Source organism: Esox lucius, chromosome 24 (assembly GCF_011004845.1).
Source record: "Esox lucius isolate fEsoLuc1 chromosome 24, fEsoLuc1.pri, whole genome shotgun sequence".
NCBI classification, from domain to species: Eukaryota; Metazoa; Chordata; class Actinopteri; order Esociformes; family Esocidae; genus Esox; species Esox lucius.
This window is the reverse complement of record NC_047592.1, coordinates 13,899,174-13,927,171: the sequence shown is the minus strand read 5'-3', so window position 1 is coordinate 13,927,171 and position 27,998 is coordinate 13,899,174. Positions and strand designations below refer to the sequence as shown.

At 45.4% G+C, this 27,998-nt stretch overlaps 1 protein-coding gene across 2 annotated transcripts; it reads left to right on the top strand.

The window, feature by feature from the left end:
* kirrel1a (kirre like nephrin family adhesion molecule 1a) lies at positions 1–27,866 on the top strand. 2 transcript variants are annotated; one of them, XM_020043585.3, is made up of 15 exons: positions 1–311; positions 12,970–13,119; positions 16,020–16,169; positions 16,797–16,954; positions 17,701–17,851; positions 18,603–18,708; positions 18,845–18,993; positions 19,266–19,393; positions 19,778–19,904; positions 20,069–20,169; positions 21,872–22,088; positions 22,519–22,626; positions 23,039–23,166; positions 24,838–24,915; positions 25,187–27,866. In XM_020043585.3, the coding sequence occupies exons 1-15, from the start codon at positions 266–268 to the stop codon at positions 25,838–25,840; spliced, it is 2,451 nt and encodes an 816-aa protein (XP_019899144.3). In that variant the 5' UTR covers positions 1–265; the 3' UTR covers positions 25,841–27,866. The 2 variants fall into 2 exon arrangements, with proteins under 2 accessions (XP_019899144.3, XP_028973508.2); XM_029117675.2 differs by having other exon boundaries at positions 24,799–24,915.
* The last annotated feature ends 132 nt before the right edge of the window (positions 27,867–27,998 follow it).

Sequence of the window (27,998 nt, the reverse complement as noted above, 5' to 3'; positions counted from 1 at the left end):
GAGGAATGCGCCGCTAACGAGAAAACGGACCATCACCGAGCCGAGCATGCAAGAACGGACAGCAAAACCGGGAGAAGAAAAATAGAGAAATGATCTAAACCGCGAAAAAAAGGAGCCGAACGGGGAGACGGAGAACGACGGAAAGTCGTCACATAGTTGTTGGAAGGATTACAATTACCCTACACTGCTGAATAAAATCCAACCAGGATTTTTGATGCTGCCCTCACGGAGAATTGAGCTAACGGACTTACTGGTCTTCTGAACCATGCGGAGGCTTCTGCTCCTGAGTTTGGCGTTGAGTTTTCACCGTGGTAAGACGAGGGTTTTCCCCGTAACCTCATGAACGACGCGCTGTTTCACGTTATCGAACAATAGGCTCCCGAACGCTTTCGCCCTTGATATGGGGAAAAGTTACTTTAGATTCGTTTCAGTTTTGTGCGTGTGTGGGTGTGCGTATGTGCGTGTGTGCATGTGTGCGTGCTGTGCGAGAGTGATTGAGGTAAATGCTCCCCTTTTCTGCATGTATGACGATGAGTTTGCTATTAGGTGGCCTGCAGTGTGAATTGTAGGCGATTCGATAAAGAGACGTGTGTATGCGTTGGGTTTGTGTCTAATATGATCATGGCCTTGATTGATGCAATAATCTAGTATCTGCCATATGACCTTAGTCCTGTGCATTCGGTAGCGGTATAGGGTGTTAGGCAGATTGGACGTGATTTGAATGACAGTGCGCATCTAAAATGATTGACCAAAGGTGCTCGACACTGGAATGTGAGAAAGGCTTGCGTCACTTATTCGTTGCTTGTCACCTTGATTGTTGTCGGAGATATAAATGTAAACTAATAACACACGCACTCTTTCACACATATATATACACACACACTCACTCATACACACAGCAAGACCATTGTAGACTGAATCCTTGTTGCCACGCGCAGCTGCCGCTCCTGAGCAAGGCATGGATGTAGGCTACCAGGTCCTGCTCGTGCGCGTGACTTAAAATATTGAACTGGTTACTGTTTTTTGCCATACATTCAAGAATTCATGTATGACTAACAAAGCTTCATCCATAATAACCATCATCTACATCTTTAATACCTGAGTAATGACAGACAATAATAGCTATTCTTATAATGTAGTTGCTATACGACAACTAAGGGAACGTGATTTCTCAGGCTACCTGTTAGATTACAGCATCTTCTTCGTGCTCGCGCACGGTACAAGGCAAACCTCCCTTTTCATTGTCTACTTTGTATGTGTGTGCCAGTTTGAGAGTGCGTGTACCGCGATGTGCTGGCGCGCGCAGGTGCTGACCACCCAACCACTTTATCATAGGTAGGGGGCGTGTTTGAAAGGTATAGGGGATGATGTCATCCATGTATGTCTCTTTTTAGATTCCTATAGGCTTGGGCTACTCCTTTGTCTTTATTTCAACATCCATACAAAATATTAGGATACATCTACACCGAGTGTTAGCATTGAACGACGTTTACACTGTCTAAACCTGTAACACAACTAGCAAATGTCCTATATTGTAACCACAGTAATCTGTAGAATCCTTACACAAAAGAAAACGCGCAATTGGTACATGTTGAATGATAATTCGACACGCGAACACGCACACAACATCCAAATCAGACCCAAATGAACATGAATATTCCGGCAGGTTTTTCGGCAGGCTTCTTTCCTCTTCGTGGTTTCACTGTCACACGTGTGATGTGTCCAGTTATCTCTCTCATAAATCCATCAGTGCTGAAATGCAGACACACACACACACTCACTCACTGTGTAACACGGCACATCCCAATGTTGTGTTTGTTACATGGCTTTTGTGCAAACTGTGTCACCCACTGTGGTGTTGACGCCAGTGGAACAATGTACCCATTTCATTATTCATTTAAGCTCTACACTTCAAACTGTCTGGCTAATACACAGCTCCCAAAACACTCCAAAGGGGGCAACATTTGTTTTTCTTTTTTAAATGTTTTCTATATTGCTCTATTTTGTAGAAGTTTTTGTATGATATTCAATGTAGAGATATGTGTGGTTTGTCACTGAACTGCAAAGAGTCTGTATATTCCTGTCCAAAAATGTACGCACGTTGCTCTGGATATGAGTGTCATGTAAACGTCTTAAATGTACATTTACTACGCAGTTTTTGATGTCAGTAGCCTGGACCTTCTAATCTCGCGACAGGCAACTGGCCGTCGCTACCGTACCTACCTAGACAGCTTGGACTGCTGACCAGGGGCCTCAGTGCAGGCGTAACATTTGTCAGCCACTATCCTTCGGTAAAATGCCACCATTACTGACACACACATACACACACACACAAACGAACACACTACCGACCACAGAACCCTACACGTTTCCGTGTGCTATTTAGTTTATCTCAATGTCTCAGCTAAAATATATGGACAAAAAAAAACCACGTTAAAATGGAAATGCATCTCGCGGGACTTTGTAGTTCAAATCGTACATGGATCAAGTCATTATGTCAATGTAATGTTGTGGTAAGGTTTTCCACTGTCCACCATTTCCAAACCGTAATCGGGAATGCCCAGCATTTCTGGCACATTGGTTATGGCAGTTCTACACTGCGAGTTGAACTGTCTTGGTGCTTTAATGCATTAATAACTTTGGTTTATTTAGTGAACTATTTTGTATGTAATAGTAGGGCTATCAATGCAGAGTCACAAAAACAATTAAACTTAAAGAATACTACAGATTAGATTAGGCAAATGTACTATACTAAACCTAATTTATAACATTAGGAGAACCACTGTGTGTAATAAATTGTATTGCATTATCTAGCATTATGTAGCAGCTAAAAATCAAAGCGAATGTTCCAGGGATTCCATAGTAAACAGTCATAAAGTAGTTAGGGTTACAGACACTTTTACAGTTATCTTGGGTTTGACTGGGCTCACCAATAGAGTTCTGAAAACATTCTCTAAAGTCTTTGTAAGAATCCACAAAGCAGAGGGAGAAAAAGTGAGAGACAGTGAAAGAGTGGATCCGTGCCATGTTTTCAAACTGTGTGCTACATTTTGCGGAGAACCAATTTCTGGGCGGGGGGAGGGGTGACGTAAAGTTGTGTTTGGGAGGGGTGGTCTCGGGCAGGTGGGTGAAATTGAGGGGGCCAGATCGAGACTGATTTTAGTTTTTCAGGGTGGTAGTAGTGGGGGATGGGGGATGAAAAGAAAGAAAAGCTGGGGAGAGAGAGAGAGACGGAGAGAGAGAGAGAGAGAGAGAGAGAGACGCAGGGATAAGGAAGGAAAAGAAGAAGGGGGGTTGGGGGGCCAGGAGAAAGGGACGATTACTCAAGCCTGACTGGCTCCTCTGTAGGGACAGCTAGCCACACACGCGCACGCACACACACACACACACACACACACACACACGTATGTATGTCCACACAACCGCACATTCACCGAGTATATAGAATAGGGGGGGGGGGGGGTTCAAAGGGCCACTCTCAAATCCGAATTCTTTAAACCACATCTGATGCCTCTCGCTCTCTGAGCCCTGGGTCCTTGTGAGACGCCTCTGTCCATGCCATGCACAACAGTTCATTGGCTTTAATCACGGTTGAAACTTCTCTTATTCAACCCTATACGTTGACTTCTTTTTCTCCTTTCAGTGTCTTTCTATACCCTCACTGTCCTTCCATATCTCCTCCTTCATTCTGCTAGCTAAGCTCGATTCCCTTCTCTCTCTCTCTCGGTTTCCCCCCTCTCTCTGCCTCTTATACTTTTTTCCCTTTTCCCTCTGACATTTTTTTCTTCCTCTCCCTCTCTTTCCATCTTCCCCTCAGTCCTTTCTCTCTCTGCCTCCGTCTCTCTCACTCTCTCTCTCTCTCTCTCTCTTTCTCTCTCTCCCTCTCTCTCTCTCTAATAAGTTCCAGATGTGGTTCTTGCATTCCTTTAGTCAGTGGAGAGGAGAGGAGAGGAAAGGAGAAGAGAGGGGGAGGGGTCAGATAAAGAAGCACATGAGTTAAAAGAGGGAGCACATGATGAAGGCAGAGTACTGCGTTCCTGTACGGAAGACAGACACACAGAGACTCGCACATACATACACTGACACACAAAACACACACACACAAACACACACACATATACGGGAGATGAGATTCAGTGCCATCGTTGGGTTGTGTTTCTCTCCCTCAAACATTTCTGGACATTCCCTCTTCCCCTTCTTCGCCCACTGTCCCTCCCACCGTCCCTCTATCCCACCACCTCCCCATACTTCTATTCCTCCCCCTCCCCCCTGTAGGAATGTGGCCTATGGGTGATGATGTCATTTCATTTCTCGCTGTCTGAGTTTCTCCTGGAGAAGGGGAGGGAGATTTGTGTCGCATCGTCCGTCTCTCTCAATCTACGATAACAACATTAAAGCCTGCCATCTAATAGGCTTACAGTTATTACCCAGCACTGCTAGAACCATACAGCCATTTAGCCTGCTAATGAAAGTAGGGGAAAACAGTGTGTTACGCGTGAGCTCACTCACACACACACACACACACACACACATACACTTTGTTAACGGTTCAACAACTTCTTTGTGGGTGAGGATATGGCTCCATATGAGGCTGTTTTTCTGTTCCTCGAATGACTGTCCAACTTTTGACCTTACAACGCGGACGTTCCATTTAGCATGCGTTCAGTTAGCTAGCCATGATGCAGAGCAGTTCGATGAGAGTGGCACACATTCCGCCATCCTTCTGCCGTCTTTCTTGGCCTCCGTTATAGCCTCAAACCTCCTCACCTTGACCCTACAGATGTTTAATTGCCCCGGGGTCTTGTGTATATATATGACATGACATCACAACGGAGGGGCAAGGCTCCAGCTTTTATTTGGCAGTTTAGCAACAGCTGACATTGTAAGAACCGACGTGCTAGTAACATTTGGTGGAACCGGAATGGATTGAAGAAGACATCGGATTGATGGAAAGCACTGGAAATAAAACCTCTGGTACTTGAATGGTTAAGTGAGTGCCTCCCTTGTTGTTGACTAGGTTCTGGTACAGGTTGGCCGTTGCGAAACCCTAAAATCTGTCTGGATGTATTGTTGGTTTGTCTGATGGATCACAGGGTAGGCCACAATTAAACATTGTCCGGAAACCGCTGTGGTGAATTATTGATTCATAACAATATTGATTTTGCTAGCTAATTCTGATTGCTAAACATAATACTGTAGACCGAGGACCTATCTTACTAAAAACCCTGGTTTGTTGTTTGTATAAAGCGCAGCCCTTGATCAAGGTTAGAAACGGCCTGTCGTTGTTGCTCCATGGACGTCACCCTTGGTTACCCTCAAGTGTTTTTTGTCACTCATTCACATGCTTATTTCACAAAGGACAGCGTGGATGATTTTTTTGAAGAGATGGGTTCTGAAAAGCCCAGGCATATTCATGTTGTCCCATAACGTGTCAGACGCCTTGACCCTGAATTATCATATAACCCTGCACAGATCCGAAGGGTTGCCATGGCCACTGTGTCTATCATTGTGTCAGTGGTCCTCAATGGCTGTAGCCATGGTAACAGTGTCTGTAACGGTGGTTCGGTACAAACAAAGCACTTGGGATGTGAAATATGTGTGTGAGAGCAGCCGCCGAACTAGAGGACAGAAAGAAAAAAACACTCATATACACGAGCCACAGACAGACACACACACACACACACACACACACACACACACAGGCAGACAGAGAGATACACACACAGACAGACAGGCAGTGGAGAAATAATTGCCTTCCCTCCATTTTCAAATAAATCTGTTTCTATAGCAACCATTTTACCAGGGTCTGCATTGAAAGAGGGAGCGAGAAATAAGGGGTACAAGAAAAATGAACAGGATTGGAGAGGTGGAGAGGAAACATGTAAAAGTAGGGAGAGAGGGCATGATTATGTCTGAGTATGCACTACTGGACAGTGAAAGGAGAGAAAGGCGCAGAACCGTGGGGACACGGTCAAAGGGACAAGAAAGGGAGAGGTCTAGGCGAGGGGAGGATGGAGAGGTGAGATGGCAGAGGAAGGGAAAATGGAAACAAAGCTTTGGACAAAGACAGGAGTCTCCCCTCTTCCACCTGCTCCTTCTCCACCTCCAGCCAGCTACCTTTGTGTGTTAACTGACAACGTTGTCCCGTTTCCTCCAACCGCCTTCTCCCTCCACCCTCTAGCATTCCTCTCCCTCCACCCTCTAGCATTCCTCTCCCTCCACCTGGTCCCTCTAGCCTTCCTGTCCCTCCACCCTCCCGGTCCCTCTAACCTTCCTCTCTCCACCCTCCCGGTCCTGCTAACCTTCCTCTCCCTCCACCCTCCTGGTCCCTCTAACCTTCCTGTCCCTCCACCCTCCCGGTCCCTCTAACCTTCCTCTCCCTCCACCCTCCCGGTCCCTCTAACCTTCCTCTCTCCACCCTCCCGGTCCCGCTAACCTTCCTCTCCCTCCACCCTCCTGGTCCCTCTAACCTTCCTGTCCCTCCACCCTCCCGGTCCCTCCACCCTCCCGGTCCCTCTAATCTTCCTGTCCCTCCACCCTCCCGGTCCCTCCACCCTCCCGGTCCCTCTAGCCTTCCTGTCCCTCCACCCTCCCGGTCCCTCTAACTTTCCTCTCCCTCCACCCTCCCGGTCCCTCTAACCTCCCAGTCCCTCCACCCTCCCGGTCCCTCTAACCTTCCTCTTCCTCCACCCTCCCTGTCCCTCCACCCCCCTGCCATCCTCCTACCTGTACACCATTTCCAAGGTGATGGGATGTTTCTAGTCTAGTTAACCATGTCGCCATGTTGCTGTTGTCAGTTAGAACCAGGTGGTGTCGGGCAGTGACAAAAAAAAGTGGGAAATAGTGTGAAAAAGAGAGATAGGAAGAAATAGAGGAGAAAGGACAACAGCGTGCTGGGCAATTAATTGGATAGGAGGAAGGAGGATGAGGTCATGATTAATGTTTTGCAGAAAATGGGTGTATCAGACACAAGGGAGGGATTCGTCAAACACACGCCCTCATGAACACACACATACACATTCATGAACACACATACACACACACCCTCATGAATACACACACACATACACAAAAAACTTTTTTTGGGCAGTTATTTTAGACGTCAGCTGTTGCTATGGTGACGCCAGTCTGTGATCCAACGACAGCGCAGGATTGGCTAGAGCGGAGAGGGGGGAAAAGAAGGCAAGGGACTGCCAGTGAGAGGGAGAGGGGAAGGCGAGGAGAGATAGACAGATAGTAGACACATAATTAGATAGATTGATAAATCCATACAAATGTAATTTCATCAAACGTTATTGCTTTAAAAGGATTAATAACGTGCACTCAATTCATTCGAGCACACCAGACAAAGCCCCGGCGATGTGACATCCCACCGTTGCCTCTGGTTTCCTGGTAGACAGGACAACTTTAAATTCACTATTGTTTTTTTTTTTTTGGTTGGGAGTCGTCCGGGTATATCTGTTCTGAGGCCTTTCCGATTAGCGGGGCGACTGGGATCGCGTCTGTACTGGCAAAGCAGCGCATTTCACACAGTGCTGGGGCGAGTCGGTAGCATGTTGTGTTGTTGTTAAGATTACGGGATTGTGAGACACACGAGGTGTTAATTGTAGCTCTCTGTGCCATTTGACTGTGTGGTCAGGCTCTGCTGTGTCAATGTGGCTGCGCTAACAGCAGGGCTCGGCATGTCGTCGTATTTGACTGTCTGTGTGGATAGGCTTTGGTGACCATGATGTCTCTATCCAGCCACATGCTAGAGACAGTGTGGTCAGTGTTTGGTTTGTGTTTCCCTGGGTGTGTGTGCGCGCACGTGTGCGTGTGTGTGCTGACAGGGTATCTCGTTTCACTGTGGTGACCGGTCAGGGTTTAGTTTGACCGTGTGTTTGCGCATGTGTTAGGACATGGTTCACCGTGTCGCTGTGTGTCTGTGTGGCAAAAGATTCGGGGTGGGTGTGTGCATGTTTTATTAGGTCTCTGGGTGTTTGCGGTCGGGGATTCTCTGTGACCATGTCTTTGTGTGGTCAGGGTTCTTTGTGACCATGTCTTTGTGCGGTCAGGGTCCTCTGAGTCTCCTGATGGTATCTGGGGATCACCGACTCAAGGAAATCAGGACACTCTAAATTTGTCACTGCAGCATAACCCACATAATGGAAGAATACAAGAGCTCCCTCTCTCTGTCTCTTTCCCACTCTCTCTTTCCCTCTCTTCCTCCATCCCAGTCTCTCTTTCCCTCTCCCTCTTTCTTTTTCTCTTTTGTCTTTCCTTTCTTCCTATCCACCTCAGTGTCTTGTTTTTATAGATTCCTTGCTGTCTCCTAGACAAACACACATAAGGGTCATATGATTAAGTAGTATGGAAGATCCCACAAAGCAGCGGCCTACAGAAATAACATATTGATATGGGTCAGCATTTCCCGTTTTTCCACTAATGTAGACATATCGTAATCCTGCCCTGTCCTAACTACATGTAGGCCTATCCTAATCCTGCCCTATCCTAATGTCATGTAGGCCTATCCTAATCCTGCCCTATCCTAATGTCATGTAGGCCTATCCTAATCCTGCCCTATCCTAATGTCATGTAGGCCTATCCTAATCCTGCCCTATCCTAATGTCATGTAGGCCTATCCTTATCCTAGCCTTTACTAATGTTATGTAGGCCTATCGTAATCCAAGTTTATGCTAATGTCATGTAGGCCTATCATAACCAAGTTTATACTAATGTCATGTAGGCCTATCATAACCAAGTTTATACTAATGTCATGTAAGCCTATCCTAATCCAAGCCTAAACTAATGTTATGTAGGCCTATCTCATGAATGCTTATCTTAATGCTGCGTAGGCCTATCCTAATCCAAACCTTTCCTAATGTAATTTATAATTGTAAAACATTTTCAACTTAATGTATTTCTAAAGTTGGCCCCTCCCACTCCCATGTGGATGTTTGCGGTTTCTCAGATGACAGTGAAGGGAATACCTTGTCCAGCGATGTTTAAGGTAGAGGGAGTGATGCCCCGACTTCCCTGGGGCTGTGTTTGGTCGATGGTTGTTGTTGGAACATGGCACTGCAGCGGTCACTAGAGGGTATCACATTAGAGAACATATGTAGCCAGCTATGTTGATTTGATCTGACTGGGTAACATTAGGAGCCTAATTGAAGATTGTTCATAGTCGTCCCAGGGCTTACGTTTGGACTAATGGCGGATCATATTAATATTGTCACTTTGCCAACCGCATTTGCCTTTAACGTGGTGTGCCACAGGGCTTAACTCTGGGACCATTGCTCTTTTTTTATGTTTGTCCGGGATTTGCTTGTCGTCAGCCCACGCTGGACATAGGGAAGTTTATGGAACATTATGTATACATTGTTTTACTATATTGTCTTTGGAATAATTACTGTTCCTGTCAGAAGGCATCGCTGTTATTGGCTGCAATGGTCTTTACACATGATTGTGTTTTTCATAATATCGGGCATATTTTGCCCATGTCCTACAAGCACATAAAGTCCATCACATTGGGTTGGGGGGTAGTATGCCTGCACGTTTGAAAGAAAGAGAGAGAGAGAGAAATGGAGGTAAAGAGTTTGGGGTCAGGGGGGGATAAGCGGGCATATGCCAGTTGTTAAGAAAGTGAGAGAGATGGGGACCTACAGAGGAACGCTGGAGGGCTCAGAGAAAGAGAGGGTTGGAGGAGAAGTGAGAAAGAGAGGGGATGGAGGGAGAGAAGAGGGAGGAAGTGCTATAGGGCTGATATTTAATGTGATAAATGGGTTGTGACAGTGTAGCTCTCCATGCCCTCCAACCAGAGGAGGAGGAGGAAGAAGAGGAAACACAGAAAAAACATGTGTATCAAGAAAGAAGTGGGGGGAAATTACTTAATAGGGCCGTGTAGCAAAAATATGTTAATGGCAGGAATTGTAGTAAAATAATCATAATTTAGTATGCTTCAAGAGTTTGCTCAACTTAAGCTGTAATTTTTGATTCTTACAAAAAAATATTACCAGAATATTGACATCATGATTTTATCTAGAGTAACGGTTGGCAAACTTCGGTGAATTGATAAAGAAATATTTTCTTCAACCTCAATAAACTTATGAATATTTAAGTATATATATACTACCGTTCAAAAGTTTGGGGTCACTTAGAAATGTCCTTGTTTTTAAAAGAAAAGCAGATTTTTTGTCCATTAATATAACATCAAATTGATCAGACATAAAGTGTAGACATTTTTAATGTTGTTGTAGCTGGAAATGGCAGATTGTTAATGGAATATCTACATAGGCGTACAGAGGCCCATTATCAGCAACAATTAGTCATGTTTTCCAATGTGTTATGTTTGCTAATCCAAGTTTTGTATTTTAAAAAGCAAATTGATCATTAGATAACCCTTTTGCAATTATGTTGGCACAACTGAAAACTATTGTGCTGATTAAAGAAGCAATAAAACTGTCCTTTAGACTAGTTGAGTATCTGGATCATCATCAATTGTGGGTTCGATTACCGGCTCAAAATGGCCAGAAACAAAGATCTTTCTTCTGAAACTTGTTCGTCCATTCTTGCTCTAAGAAATTAAGGCTATTCCATGTGAGAAATTGCCAATAAACTGAAGATCTTGTACAATGCTGTGTACTGCTCCCTTCACAGAACAGCAAGAACTGTCTCTAACCAGAAGATAATGAGTGGAAGGCCCTGGTGCACAACTGAGCAAGTGGACAAATACGAGTTGGAGAAACAGATGCCTCACAGGTCCCCAACTGGCAGCTTCATTAAATGGTACCAACAAAACACCAGTCTCAACGTCAATGATGAAGTGCCGACTCCGGGATGGTGGCCTTCTAGGCAGAGTTGCAAAGAAAAATACATGTCTCAGACTGGCCAATTAAAAGAAAAGATTAAGATGGGCAAAAGAACACTGACAGTGGACAGAGGAAGATTGGAAAAACGTGTTATGCTGGAGGAGTGCTTGACGCCATCTGTCAAGCATGGTTTGAGACAATGTGATTGTCTGGGGGTGCTTTGGTGGTGGTGAAGTGGGAGATTTGTACAGGTTAAAAGGGATCTTGAAGAAGGAAGGGCTAACTAAATTTTTCAGTGCCATGCCATACCCTGTGGACAGTGCTTAATTCGGAGTCAATTTCCTCCTACAACAGGGCAATGACCCAAAGCACAGCTCCAAACTATGCAGGACCTATTTAGGGAAGAAGCAGTCAGCTAGTATTCTGTCTATAATGGAATGGCCAGCACATTCATCAGATCTCAACCCTATTGAGCTGTTGTGGGAGCAGCTTGACCATAAGAAGTGTCCATTAAGCCAATCCAACTTGTGGGAGGTGCTTCAGAAAGCATGGGGTGAAATCAATTCAGATTACCTCCAAAAATTGACATCTAAAATGCCAAATGTCTCCAAGGTTGTTACTGCTGGAAATGGAGGATTCTTTGACAAACGCCAAATTTGAAGAAAAACATATTTTTTCAATAAAAAATGGTTACTAATCTTGACACTTACTATATTTCCTATTCCTTTTTCCTTATTTCCTATTCAAACCCATTACATGTATATCTCATGGAAAACAAGCTCTGCTGTTTGTGACCCCAAACGTTTGAACGGTAGTGCATGTATACACATAAAAATACATAAACATGGAGACAGAGGGAGAACAGGAATCCATCTTAGATTACTGTTATTTTACTTCTTTGTTAATTCAGTCAAAGAAACAGGATTTGGTTATGACACACTAGTAAGCAAATACATTTTGAATGTGTTTACTCTACATTTAGAGAGACAAAACAAGACGACCAAATGAATCAAATTATTTAGCAGGCCTCATGTTGATGAGCAGTTTATTCACTGCATTTTATTATGTGCCATGAAACACAACCTGTTTCGTATTGGACAAGCAGTCAAAACACTTGATCAGATGAATACAGTGTGCTTTTATACTGCAGATAGAACTATGGTGGCTCTCAAATGAGAACTGGAACAGCCCTGTAGAGTACAGACAATGACATGTACTGTAGTTAGACATTACAGAGAGAGAGAGAGAGAGAGAGAGGAGAGAGGGAGAGAAAGAGAGAGAGAGGGAGAGAAAGAGAGAGAGAGGGAGAGAAAGAGAGAGAGAGAGAGAGAGAGAGAATGAAGAAGAAACCGGGAGGGGAAGCCTGGAAGATGACTCATACTTCATGGAGGAATGGGGAGAGAATAAAAGAGAAGCGAAAAAGAGACAAAGATAGAAAGAGGTTTGAGAAGGGGAAGCCGGGAAGGACCAGGAGACGGGGTGAAACCCAGTGGGTTAACTCATGAGGGACCAGGAGACGGGGTGAAACCAGTGGGTTAACTCATGAGGGACCAGGAGACGGGGTGAAACCCAGTGGGTTAACTCATGAGGGACCAGGAGACGGGTTGAAACCCAGTGGGTTAACTCATGAGGGACCAGGAGACGGGGTGAAACCCAGTGGGTTAACTCATGTGGGACTAGGAGACGGGGTGAAACCCAGTGGGTTAACTCATGAGGGACCAGGAGACGGGGTGAAACCAGTGGGTTAACTCATGAGGGACCAGGAGACGGGGTGAAACCCAGTGGGTTAACTCATGAGGGACCAGGAGACGGGGTGAAACCCAGTGGGTTAACTCATGAGGGACTAGGAGACGGGGTGAAACCCAGTGGGTTAACTCATGAGGGACCAGGAGACGGGGTGAAACCCAGTGGGTTAACTCATGAGGGACCAGGAGACGGGGTGAAACCCAGTGGGTTAACTCATGAGGGACCAGGAGACGGGGTGAAACCAGTGGGTCATTTGGTTGTTTTACCAGAACAACTCCAACGAGTACACAGTTGGTTTGTTCCTTCTCTGTGTAAATGCTGTAGCCGTATGGTACCTTCTATAACAGCACTACCAACAACAGTGTATTTAACAATAAGGATGCTACGTGTTTGTAACCCCCCCCCCCCCCCCCCTTCTCCTCTCATCCTTCCCCAGTGTGGACAGCGCGTTTCTCCCAGGAACCAGCGGACCAGTCGGTGGTACGGGGCCAGAGGGTGATTCTGTCCTGTGTTGTCTTTAACTACTCAGGCATTGTGCAGTGGACCAAGGATGGACTGGCCCTGGGCATAGGGGAGGACCTCAGGGGTGAGGCTAATTCAACTCCAACACCACCCAACAACACATCGTCGTGTCTAGTTGCCCTCAGAAAAACCTTTCAGGATATTTGCCCTGTGCTTCTTTTCATCTCGTTCTGTAGCCTGTCTCTGTGTCTGTCTCTGTGTCTGTCTCTGTAGCCTGTCTCTGTAGCCTGTCTCTGTAGCCTGTCTCGGTGTCTGTCTCTGTAGCCTGTCTCTGTAGCCTGTCTCTGTGTCTGTCTCTGTAGCCTGTCTCTGTAGCCTGTCTCTGTGTCTGTCTCTGTAGCCTGTCTCTGTAGCCTGTCTCTGTGTCTGTTTCTGTAGCCTGTCTCTGTGTCTGTTTCTGTAGCCTGTCTCTGTGTCTGTTTCTGTAGCTTGTCACTGTAGCCTGTGTCTGTTTCTGTGTCCATCTGTCACTGTCTATCTCTATGTATTTCTATCCACCTCTGTCTCCATTTATAAATGTCTCCATGTCTTTCTCTCTATACCGATCCCTCTCTTTTTATCGCCCACCCCGTTTCTCCCTCTCCCCTTGGTAAAACTAAAACTAAAATGTTCAATGTTTCGGTTTTGCCAAGATCTTTCTCTGGCATTCTATTGTTCCTGCTGTACTTTCCCCCGCTGTCTGTCCCTCGTGCCTCCGTACCTTTACCTTGTTCCTGTTTCATTCCATCTTCCGCCCTCGTCTCGCTCTCTGTTTGCCTCTGTTCATGCTCAACTCCTCTCTGTCTCCCAACCCTCCCACCCTCCTTGTTGCCTCTGTTCTCTCTCAAACCCCTTGCTCGTTCCTTTCTTTTCCTCTTTCCCGGGCTGTTTTATTTCCTAGCCTTCCTCATCTTTCCCCTCGTCATTCCTCTTCCTCCGTCTCTGACTTTCTCTCTGTTTTAATCATATTGCTACTATAATGGTTGAGTGCTTCAAGCCAAAGCTTTTAAATAGAAACATGTGAATGAGCAGTGGCTCCCTCACACACACTCCGTCTCCCTGCCTCTCTCTCGCTCGCTCTCTCTAACCCTCCATTTCCCTTTATTCGCTTTCGGTCTCTCGATATTTCACATGCAAATACACACAGAGACAACACACACACACACAGTGCCATGCCACGTACAAGGGCAAACAAGGTTAGAGAAGTGAGCTAGCCTGAGGAATCTGGCTGTACAGTAGGACGAGCAGTCGATACCGTGGCAGAGAGGTTCAGATGGAATTCCTATGGAAGAGGGAGGACATGAAACCTGCCGTTTGTCCGTTTGGAGTCCTTTAAAACGCTGTTGTCATAATGTATGCAGTGTCTACTTCTCGCTGTTGAAACGGAACATGTCTGCCACCTACTGGAGAGAATACATGGCAGCACTGGAGCTGTGTGCGTGCGCGCGCTTGCGTGTGTGCGTGTGTGTCTGTCTGAGGGGGTCCAAATGAGAGCGAGTCCCCTTTGCTCTCTAAGTTGGTGGATTTGAATTTGAAGGACTTTAGATGTCATGTAAGGAAACACCTGATACAAGTCAGTAAACTACTTCCCACAAGTTGAACCAACTCGCCTCCCTTCCCTCAACTTGTCCTTCTCACAGAAATGTGGTCAGGATCCTGGTGCATTGTGGGCAATTGTCGGGGGAATAGCCACATAAACCCGCTTTTTTGTTTGGCTCTTTGTTCCAAGCACTTCGGATTTAAAATGATAAAACTGCTGACTTGTGAGTGCAGACTGTCAGCTTTAATGTGAGGTGTTTCCAGTCATTGGATGAACTATTTAGAAATTACAGTGCATTTTTTAATATTTGCCTTCTTTAGGGTTCCTAAAGTATTTTGATAATTTGCTTCACAACCTACATCGTTAGTGCGTGCCAAGCTGTCAGTGTCTAGTCTTGATTTTAAGCTTTGCATTTTCATTTGGAGTCTGTTGCTGGTGTCTGACAACATGAGGACCAAAGAAGTGTCAATGTGAGTCAAGCTAGCAATTGTAAGGCAGATAAATCAGAATAAATTAATTAGGGACATATTGAAGACATTTGGCATGCCAAAGTCATTTGTTTGGTACATTATGGAAAGAAAGCACAAGTGAGCTTAGCAATGGCAAACAATCTGGTAGATCAAGAATGACCTCTTCGGTGGATGACGGAAGAATACGTTCTACAGTGAAGACAAAACCCTAGTAACAGACCAAGAAACAGAATGACCTGGTTATAGTTTTTGCTTAAAAGTACCTTAGAGCCTGTAGTACTTTTAAGCAAAAACTATAACCAGGTCATTCTGTTTCTTGGTACCTTAGAGCCTGTAGTCCTATGGACAGATGGCCTGAAGATAAGTCTGTACCAGAGTGAAAGAGGATAGTATGGAGGAAAGAAAACTACTCATGATCCAAAGTATTCAATCAAATCTGTAAAACATGGTTGAGGAAGTTTTATAGTTTGAGCATTCATGGCTGCCACAGGAACTGGCTTACTTGTCTTCATTAATGATGAAACTGCTGACGACAGAAGTAGGATAACTTCTGAAGTGTCTGCTAAGATGCAAACAAATGCCTCTAAACTCATTTGACAGCCCTTCTTCACGCAGCAGGGCAATTTTCACAGACTTTAGGGTCGTAGAGTTCAGACAGCCATGGCACGCAAAGGATATGTGACCAAGTACTAAACATAACTACTTTATTGTCCATAATTTTAATCATTATACATCATTATAATCTGGCATAATTCCTCTGTTAGCCTAACATTCTATCAAGTACTGTGTAGGAAACATACTGTGATTTCTAAATGGTTTCATCCAATGTGGATTAACATACTCTAAACGCACACCTGACACTCTGCTCTTCAACTCCATAGTCATTGTATCATTTGCAAAAACGACAGTTGAATTAAACTCTACAAGTGTGTTTATGTGCTTGTGTGTATACATCTGACTGCATGTGTCTTCCAGCCTGGCCTAGGTATCGTGTTTTGCGGGTGCAGGAGCTGGGCCAATATAACCTGGAGATCCTCTCAGCGGAGCTGTCTGATGACTCCCTCTACGAGTGTCAAGCTCCTGATGCTGCTCTACGCTCTAGAAGAGCCAAACTCACAGTCCTCAGTAAGATACATCCACTATCAGTCCACAGGAAAATACATCCACTATCAGTCCTCAGTAAGATACATCCACTATCAGTCCTCAGTAAGTTACATCCACTATCAGTCCTCAGGAAGATACATCCACTATCAGTCCTCAGTAAGACACATCCACTATCAGTCCTCAGTAAGACACATCCACTATCAGTCCTCAGTAAGACACATCCACTATCAGTCCTCAGTAAGACACATCCACTATCAGTCCTCAGTAAGGTACATCCACTATCAGTCCTCAGTAAGATACATCCACTATCAGTCCTCAGTAAGGTACATCCACTATCAGTCCTCAGTAAGATACATCCACTATCAGTCCTCGGTAAGATACATCCACTATCAGTCCTCAGGAAGATACATCCACTATCAGTCCTCAGTAAGACACATCCACTATCAGTCCTCAGTAAGACACATCCACTATCAGTCCTCAGTAAGACAAATCCACTATCAGTCCTCAGTAAGACACATCCACTATCAGTCTTCAGGAAGATACATCCACTATCAGTCCTCAGTAAGATACATCCACTATCACTGTCCTCAGTAAGATGCAGTCACTATGTGCAGGGAATTAACGTGTGTTTTGTGTTCCTTCCCCCAGTCCCTCCAGATGAGCCAGTGATTGACGGGGCTCCTGAGGTGCTGCTGAATGCAGGGGACCACTACAACCTGAGCTGTGTTTCCCGCGGGGCCAAGCCGCCGGCCATTATAGCATGGCTGAAAGACGGGCTGCCTGTAGACGGAGCAGTCAGCACTACCGTGAGGCTGTGAAACATGCATGTACACACACATGCATAGACATAGTGTTAAAACACACACATGCATACACATAGTGTTAAAACACACACATACACACACACAGTGTTAAAACAAACACATATATACACACAGTGTTAAAACAAACATATATATACACATAGTATTAAAACACACACATGCATACACATAGTGTTAAAACACACACATGCATACACATAGTGTTAAAACACACACTTGCATAGACATAGTGTTAAAACACATATATACATACACAAGTGTTAAAACACATACACACACACAGTGTTAAAACAAACACATATGTACACATAGTGTTAAAACACACACATACACACAGTGTTAAAACAAACACATATGTACACATAGTGTTAAAACACACACATACACACGCATGCATACACATAGTGTTAAAACACACACATACACACACATGCATACACACAGTGTTAAAACACACATGCATACACACAGTGTTAAAACACACACATACATACACAGTGTTAAAACACACACATACATACAAAGTGTTAAAACGCACACATACATACACAGTGTTAAAACACACACATACATACACAGTGTTAAAACACACATGCATACATATAGTGTTAAAACATACACACTAACTCAATCATGTTTCACTTACACTATCATCATTTTATTAACCTTTTTTTTTGGATTCCACTGTTGACCTTGTCTTGAGCACTAATCCCTGTCCTGTCTCTCAGGAGTCCCTCCCAGACAGGAAGAGGGCGACCACCTACAGCTTACTGCCTATCCACCCAGTGGATACAGACACAGGGAGGAACTACAGCTGTGTGGCCAGCAACCCTGCCATCCCTTCAGGGAAACGCACCACAGTCACCCTCAATGTACATCGTAAGTCACCCTCTAAATACACCTCAACATACACCTCAACATACACCTCAACATACACCTCAGCATACACCTCAGCATACACCTCAACATATACCTCAACATACACCTCAACATATACCTCAACATACACCTCTACATCTACCTTACCATACACCTCTACATATACTTCAACATACACCTCAACATATACCTCAACATACACCTCTACATCTACCTTACCATACACCTCTACATACACTTCTACATCTACCTTACCATACACCTCTACATACACATCAACATATACCTCAACATACACCTCTACATAATCCTCTACATCTACTTTACCATACACCTCTACTTACACCTGTAGATCTACCTTACCATAAACCTCTACATACACCTCATCATACTCCTTAACATACATTACACCTCAACATACCCCGTAAGTCACCCTCTACATGCAACTTGACGCACACCTCAACATTCCTTAACAAGCACTGTCAGTCATGCTCTACATACACCTTAATCTATACCTCATTTCACCCTCAACATACTCTGTTAGCTACTAGGATGACCATATCCAAAAGATCCACTCATAGCACGTTTACTATGTTTCTGGCATAGTTGACAAAGGAACATGCAAGTAAGAATTCCACCGCGTGGTTTGCCTCGTGTCCTTAGATCCCTGCACAGGACCCCGACCCCCCACCCCTTGTAATTCCCTTATTGGCTGATGTACGGGGCTGACCTTGCGCGTTCTCTGTTCCAGACCCCCCCACGGTGACCCTGTCCATCGAGCCTCGCTCCGTCCTTGAGGGGGACAGAGTCACCTTCACCTGCGCCGCCTCCGCCAACCCTCCCATCATGGGATACATGTACGTCTCTCTGACCTGGCTCGCCCTTCCGCGTCCGTGCCGTTTTCCGGCCGCTGAGGTGATACAAGGTGACGTCCACGGGCGTCACCGGCCCGCCCAAGCGCCGTCCCCTCACCTCGCTGTCTGGTTCTCTCAGGTGGGCCAAGGGTGGCGTGGTCCTGCAGGGCGCCAGGGAGAGCGTGTTCACCACCAAGGCGGACCACTCGTTCTTCACGGAGCCGGTGTCCTGCTCGGTGTTCAACGCCGTGGGCAAAACCAACGTCAGCATCCTGGTGGACGTGCACTGTGAGTCACACCCTAACCGCCATGTCCGGATGACCCCCCTGCCCCACCTCTACTGGCTCCGTCTCTTCCTGCAGCTCTACTGGCCTGCCGTTCTCCCTCTTCCTCGTCTGTCTGTTTTCTCTCTGTGTTTCTGGCCTCTTTACCTAGTTGTTCCTGTGTTCTGTTTAGAGGGGTTACTTCAGCTCAGTCGATTAAGTAAACGGGGATCACTCTCTTTTTTTTCTTTTTCTCTGTCTCGCTTGGTAAATGTGGATGTCTCTGTCTGTCGTCAGTTGGTCCTATCCTGGTGGTGGAGCCCCGGCCAGTTACCGTGGACATAGACTCTGATGTCACTCTGAACTGCAAATGGGCCGGAAATCCTCCTCTCACCCTCACCTGGACCAAGAAGGGCTCCAATATGGTAGAACCAGCACTCTCACTGATGCACTCCTTCACTGTCTTACTGCTCCTCTCACTCAAACCTACCTAACCCCCCACACTCTCCTTCTCTCCTTTAGTATCTCACTCTTCCTGTGTCTTACTCTTACTCTTCCTCGCTCCTCCGCTCTTCTCCTTCCCTCGCTCTCATCTTTCCTATCCCTCCATCGCACTTTCCCCTCTGCGTTCTTCCGCCTTTCTCTCTTCGTAATCCCCTTTTCCTTTCCGGTTCCTTGTCTTTCTCACTCACCTCCCCCTGTTTTCATGGCTCGCATTTCTCGGGTTAAAAGATCTCACTCCCCTCGCTCTTCTGTCCGTCTCTCTCTCTGCTCGTTCCTGACTCCTCCTCTTTCCTCACCCCATCTAGGTGCTCAGTAATAACAATCAGCTGTTCCTGAAATCAGTCAGCCAGGCAGACGCTGGCCAGTACGTGTGTAAGGCTATCGTGCCCCGGATCGGAGTGGGAGAGACAGAGGTCACTCTCACTGTCAATGGCAAGTAACACCAACTAACTGTCAACAAATAGAAAATACTTATAGGTTTCCAGTAGGTTCTACATGGATCCTGAACAGGTTGAACTATAATGTACTTAGTATATGGAATACACCACCTACAATGCTTTCTCCCCCCCCCCCCCCCTCTCTCTCTCTCTCTCCAGGCCCCCCCATCATCTCCAGCGAGCCTGTCCAGTATGCAGTAAGGGGGGAGAGGGGAGAGGTGAAGTGCTACATAGCTAGCACACCTCCCCCAGACAAGATTGTAAGTGTAAAGAGGATTTATTTTTAAGTGTATCCAAAACCTGCATCCTCGCCGGGAGGTCTATAGCTCAGACTCTCACAGTGCCTCACAAACCGGTCTGTCTTATGGCGGCCATTGAAATCTGTTTGAATCGTCCTGAGACCCAGAAACCGAACAAGCCCGGAGTTTGGGGCCGGGGACATCTCTAGTGCTGTCACAGTGTCCGACACCAGCAGCTATCTCCTCTCCACCCTTCTCTTTCGCCCAGACGCACTTAGACAGTGGCTGTGTCCTAAACGGCTCCCTTATCCACTGTGAAAGGCACTCCTTTTGACAGTCACCCCATGGGCCTTTGTGGGGGGAAGAAGTGCCCTATATAGGGGATTAGGGTGCAGGCGGAGTGTGGCAGGCCTCTTCCCCCGCTCGCCTCAATGTGAGTTTAATTCGCTGTGACGCAGGAGGCCGTGTCTCTTAACGTGGGGACAGAGGAAGAGCTATAAAATATGAAGGATGTGCACGCCAGGAACAGTTGTCCCGGTAAATGCCTCCGCTGGAGTTTCTCGTTTTTCAGAATAAATGGTAGATTACGGGAACATGTGGCCTTATGCATTTTTAAATCCCCCTTTCATCCTTCAGTGTGAATAATAGAGCGGCTTTTAGCGGGTCGGGAAGTTGAGGAAGTGTGTAATATTCTCGGCGGCTCAAAAAAACCCCGACATGGAAATTCAACAATAGAAACTGTTGCTGTTGATACTGATTGTGTGGATCTCATTGTGGGTGTTGCATTTTCATGGAAACGGGTGATTGATGTTCACGCTTGTCTGTTTACTTTAGTGTGTATATATGTTTGTGTGTGTGTGTATTCCTGCTATACTGTGCCGTCCAGTATTAACAGGCACCATGGTAAATATTAATTTAATAATGTCGAAATTGTTGGTGATCTTGCACTAAAAATATGATGGACCAAACCAAATATTCAGGTGAAATTGTTCAAAGGAAAATAAAATGTAATCGAGAAATATTCTTCCACAAAATGTGTGCCAAAATTAACTCCTAGGAATCATGATGTACCAAATCCCATGGAAATACTGTCGTTCCATTGATACGTATGTATTACAAGTTCATAACAAAGGATGCTGGGTCATGGTTGTAAAAAAGGAAATAGCTGCACCCCTGAAAATCTCCTCTAGCAGGGCAATAATTAAGCTGCTTAAATCAACTGGAGTTGTGATGAATCTGCCTGGAAATGGATGCAAGTGTACTTTGTCGCCGCACATAGTGAGGAGGAGGGTTTGAGAGGGAAAGAAATCTCCAAAGATCTCAATATTGTAGAGGTTCGTTGAATCTTGGGGTCACCATGTGTCCCAAACTGCCATGCCAACAAGCTATGCAAATATCTTGCCCGAAGAAAAGCATATTTTCTCACCAAGATGCTAAAAATTGTTTCTTCGTTTGAAAATGTTTACATCAATTAAATAATTGATAGAATTGCTTGAATGTACGCTCAAGCTAATAAACAACATCGATATTTTGACCTTTTTTGCTGGTCTTTACCAAGTGTCCCGATTATTGCAGAGTACAATTAGTCCTTTTTTTCCGTGGCGAATGCGTGTGTCTGGGGGGTCAGTCTGTGTTGACACGTGCCTGTCTTCCAGCATGTGTGTGTGTGTGCGTGCGTGCGCATGCGTGTTGACATGTCTGTCTTCCTGCGTGTGTTTCGCAGGTGTGGGCTTGGAAGGAGAACGTGTGGGAGAAGGAGAAGGGGACTCTGCTGGAGAGATACACAGTGGAGCAGAGTAAACCGCTGTCTGAAGGAGGGGCCGTGCTCTCCACGCTCACCATCAACAGCGTCATAGAGTCGGACTTCCTGTCCACCTACAACTGTACCGCCTGGAACGCCTTCGGGCCCGGGACCATGATCATCACTCTGGAAGAGACTGGTACGACTGCGAATGGACTTGCTGTTGAAGGGGAAACAATGACAATTGTTTCTCAATCAGCTGACCTGGTCAATGGTAAAATAAAAAGTCAATAAAAATGTTTGCCAGCATATTTATAATCGCATTAATATTTCTGTTTCTAACTGGCCAGACATCCCGCTTAAAGACAACTGTTACCACACCTGCTTCGTGTTAATGTTGGAGCTGCCTGGAGCTGCAAGTTTTATAAACAGCTAAATGATCACTTGTGCAATTATCACATACAGTACATAATTCTGTACTATTTCTCCCCTCTTCCATCCCACTCTCCCTCCCCCCTTACCTGCCCTTCCTCCCTCCCTCCCCCCTTACCTGCCCTCCCTCCCCCTCCCTCCCTCCCCCCTTACCCGCCCTACCTCCACCTCCCTCCCTCCAACCTTGTGTCTCCAAGACAATGTTCCAGTGGGTTTAATAGCAGGTGGGACAGTGGGCTGCACTGTCCTGCTGTTCCTGTGTTTACTGGTCCTGGTGCTCATCTTCTACCGACAGCGCAAAGGCAGTGAGTGACACCTCCATTTACTGAACCAAATGGGCCGTGTCTAAGACATGAACCAGGCAGATACACTATGACACATACAGAAATACCTTCCGCAAACCCATTCTGTGATACCTGAACTTCCCTAGAACAGTGTTTCCCAATCCTGGTCCCTGGGACCCAAAGGGGTGGATTGGGAAACACGGCCTTAGAAAGCCATATGTATGTGTACATGGAATGTATACATTTTTTATTTTAATAAAATACATATGCTTTGTAAAAAAGTCTTTATTAATCTGTGCTGTTTTGCATTAAGGACCTTATAATGTAAATATTCACCAGCATACAGTGCTCGGAATGCAGACGCACTTTACAAACGTAGCCGTACCCCAACACATCCAGGCGTCTTCAACTGCGTGCCCTTCTGTGCTTCCAGGTCGTCGCGGGGTCACACTGGGGAAGCCAGACATCAAGGTAGAGACGATAAACAAGGAGACGCACAGCCTGGAGGAAGACGCCGGCAGCGTTTCCACGGCATCACGCATGGTCAAAGCCATGTACTCGGTGAGTTGCCATGACAACGCTACAACGGGTTGCCTTGAACTTTAACTGCCTTTGGGGTTACGTTAAGTTTCCCCCCAGGCAATCAATGAAGTTAATTTTGTCATTCCAACGAGATCTCAACTCTGAAGCTACAGCATCAATTTATAACCAGCCCCCTAAAAGAAATGCAGAAAGAAAGTTTCATTTTCAGTCATTTCGAGTCTGTCTGTTCAAACACCAGAGATGGGAAGTAACGAAGTACAAATACTTCGTTACTGTACTTAAGTAGAATTTTCAGGTATTTTTACTTTTCTTTACTATTTATTTTTGTGCCGACTTTTCACTTTTACTCCTTACATTTCTAACACAAATATCGGTACTTTCTACTCATTACATTTTACAAAAGTGGCTCGCTACTTTAGTTTCAAATAATTTCACTGGAGTTACCGTTATTATTTTTCACGTCATCAATACCGAATTAAATGTAATTGGATGGGAATATACACGGCACTACCTGCCTCCGCTGCCTGCGAGAGACTGTTCAGCACTGCAGGGCTGATTTTTACACCAAAAAGGGCACGTGTTGATTCCAAGAACTTTGAAAATCAGCTTCTTTTGAAGCTAAACAAAGGTTTCTGGTAGTATTGGATTCTCTCTCTGTATCATGCGAACACATTCACACTGATACTCATGTGCACATACATACACATATACACACACACATAGTACATTGATGCTAAAAAAGGTTCTGGTTGTTATGTTAATTATGCCTTGGAAGTTATTCCACAGGTTTTGAAGGGTCTTAGGGTTTCACCCAACATCAAGCACACACAGACTTTGAGGTATACAGGTGATCAAAAATATATAGAATGCACATTGAATTTGTAATTTCTCCAACTTGTATAGCACTTCAATTGTACAAATTGTGAGCCTGACATATTACATTTATTATTATTAGCACTCCATGTTCAAAGATTTACTAGCTGTCAGTTTATTTCTAATACACTGCTGCCATCCGTTAGTTGTACTCTAAAAGTATGCAGAACTTACATGTAGATTCTTTTAAATGTTAAGGGGAAGATTAAAAAAGGAACAGGATCTGTGACTTATCACAGAATCACAATTAAATTAATATCTTGCTACTCAGTCAGAATCTTATTAACCTGGAGTCCCAGTCTCTGTCACAATAATCATATATGTGATGTTTTGGGCCTATTGACAGACATTCATTTAAAATGTAGACAATGGCATATAAAGAGCCTATTCTCCATGTCCACTGAAGTTTCTCAGCTTGCACTGTAGTAACATTTGTGGTCCAGGTAGCTTTGCATAAAAAATGGTTGTCATTTCCAAGCCTGTACTTTTTTACTTTTACTTGAGTAAATAAGTTAAATCAGTACTTCTACTTTTACCAGAGTATTTGTTAGCACAAGTATCTGTACTTCTACTTAAGTACGAGAAGTGAGTACTTTTGCCATCTCTGTCAAACACAATAATATTTTTGTCACCTATGATGACCCTGTTCAACTTAAATTTCCATCTGTCACTTTCTCTTCCTTCTCTCTCCTTTTTCTTCTTCGCCTCTCCTCTTATGTTGCCCCCTCCCCCCACCCCCACCCCCCTTTGTTGTTTTTTCGTTATTTGATGGTTTAGTTTCTGCCCTCTTCTGTGTCCTTCTCTCCCTCTTCTCAGCCTTTTAAAGACGATATAGAACTGAAACAGGACTTACGAAGCGACACCCTAGACACGCGTCAGGAGTACGACCTTAAGGTGAGATCACACGTACACACACCGCTTTGTTTTTCTGTCTCTGTGGGGATCCGAAACGTAACCCAAAAATCCACCCCCTGACCATAAAACCCAACCCTTACGGTGACCTCACCAACGTAACCTTTACGCATAACATTTAACCTAGCACTTACACCTGATCCTAAACCTAATCGGCCAAACCGTTTTTCGTGGTCCCCACGTGTACACATAGACCGGGATCACGCACAAAGGCAAATGCACATGGGGTTACAGCGTTTTCTGGTCTCTCCAGGATCCCACCAACGGCTACTACAATGTGCGAGCCTCCACCCACGACGATGGCCGCCCTGCCTCGCGCTCCATGCACTACACTGACTACCGGACCTCCAATACACCAGGGGGCGCTGCCTCCATCAGCAGCAGTGCTGGAGGATCAGGGGCCACAGCCAGCGGGGGAGGCCCCCCCGGCCCAGGGCCCCTCTCTACGCCTGGTCGCCCCAGCTGCTACGACCCCCGACCCCCCTCCAGACTCTCCCACAACAGCTACGCCCAGTTCAACACCTTCACCCGGGCTGGGCAGAGCCAGCAGCCCCCTCCCAACCCGGCCTCGCCACCCAGCGACTTCCCTGGGGACTGCAGCCTGTTGGAGTCCCCTCAGCTGGCCTACGACAACTACGGCTATCCCTCTCACCAATACACCCCGTACCGCATGGGCTTCGCGCCGCCCAGTCTGGCTCCGCTGGAGGCCGGGCCGTCCTATGAGATGTACGGGGTGGGGCCGGGGGCGGGGCCGGGGGCGGGGCCGGGCGTGGGGCCGGGGGCGGCACCGTCGGGGTCAGAGACTGGACTGGGGAAGTACGGAAGCTCCACGCGCTTCTCCTACACCTCGCAGCATTCTGACTACGGCCACAGAGGACACACACAGAGGATGCAGACCCACGTGTGAGACGTAGGGATGGTCCCCCCCCCCTCCCCCGAGTGACACGCGCCACATGCTCACGGAGATGGGGAGGGTGCGGTCTCATACACACTGTCACTTAGACGCACACAGAGGACACGCGCATTCACGTTCTCACTCTCATACACACGGGTGAGCGCACCAAGGCCAACACCAGTAGACACACGCGTACACACACATGCACGTTGGAATTTGCCCACGAGATGGGGAGAGTATCAGAAGGAGAGTCCAGATCTGCGGAAAGAAAGTGTCAATCTTTAATCCCTAAACTCCCGGTGTTAAATTCTTGGCTCTGAAAGAGCAGAAAGCGAAAGTCACAATCAAGACCAGAGAAGACAGGACTAGATCTTTAGATCTTAATCATTAAAATAACGAGCATAAGTGCTATGAATTTAGATTGTAATGAATGACAAGAGAGGGGGCGTTCTTGGAAATGTATTCCATATTCGATTGCCAAATATTAAAGGCATATCATGGAGAAGTTGACCGTTAAATATGGTACTCTGTCGTTGGGCAGGAGAAACCTCAACCAGTGGAGGGTCATGACTGGCCACCGTTTTGTTTTTGCTGGTTGTTGTTTTATACAGTGATCTTAGAGCACATACAATATATATCCCAGAATGCTTCACTTCATTGGCGCCATTGGTGCTGGTTAGTGGGGTCATTGTACATTTTGCACTGCATTACAAACAGTATTCATTGCTTAGACATCCCTCATCTACGTATATATGTATTATATATGTCTGTTTTTATTTGCACACCAACAACCTAGAGCTTTGTATTCTATTTTTTAACATTTTACAGAATTATTTTGTCATATTTCTGTGAAGGAAGTGTCAGTGGACCAAAATGTTCAAACTTGAGATTGTTTAGTCTCTGTTTGAGTGATATTCACCTCGACAAAGATAAACATGAAGAAGTATTTGTGGACCTGTTTTTGTCAGCTATGATGACTGACAGAATTCACGAATGGGTAGAGGGGGCGGTATATACAGGAACCATTTATCAAGTGTCCATGCTTGCTCTTTATTTCATGTCAATCTGGGGTTACAATCATCTCTTAACATTGGATACCATGTAGGAGGCCCATCTATGCCATGTGTTGTGTTGCTAACAAATGGACATATGGAAGGATTAGCCAGGTAGCCTGGGATTCAAGTTGAATTCGCTATGTTTCCCAACATATTGCATAAGGCTAATCATAGAGAATACAGCTTGGAGTCTGGCGGCCCTTGCCGGCCCAGAGACACAGTATGTGACATGGTAGCCCAGTCCCAGGTCTGTTTGTGCCGTCCTGCCCACTCCTACATTCATGGTCACACGAAAAAAATGAAGAAAAAAAACAAGGAAATAGACTTGGGATCATGCTGAGGTGATGTGTATGGGGGTTTAGAACAGTGTGGCCTTAGGGAACATGTCATTACGCTCTCATCATTCAATCCTCACACCTGTATGGTGGGGTTCAATAAAGGTTTGTCTATAGTGGAGTTTGATTGTGTGAATGTATGTGGGAGAAAGAGTGAGGGAGTGTGTGTGCACATCTATTTGTACAGCGTGTTTGTATAGATGTGTGTGTCTGTGTGTGTGTGTGTGTGTGTGTGTGTGTGTGTGTGTGTGTGTGTGTGTGTGTGTGAATGTGTGTGTGTATATAATGCATACACGTACAGTGGTCCTCTCCCGTGTGTGAGCGTGACTGCTGTATGCATGTCTGTGTGTGTGTGTGTGTGTGTGGGTGTGTGTGCGCATGTCTGTATGTGTTTATGTGTGCGGGTGTGTTTCAGTAATATGTCCATATCGTTTCTCTTCACAATCCTGTTACAATACTTTTATACCTCTGGTAGGACTGTATCCTGTATTACTGTGTCTTTAAATTTAGAAATACAATGTTTATCTTATTGTACTGTTCTACTAGCAGAGAAAAACTGTTCAAAAGATGTACAACAAAAAGTTATCACATTTTCATTTTTTTATTTCATTATCTCCAATATTTTTTAAAAATGGTATGTAATTATTTTTCCACAGTATTACAGAAATAAAAAGCACTGTTTTTTATAAAATAAACCATGATGTGTGATCATTTCAGGGGTGGGAAAACTCTATATATATATACATAATTACAACAACAAAAGGTTTGAAATGAGAGGTG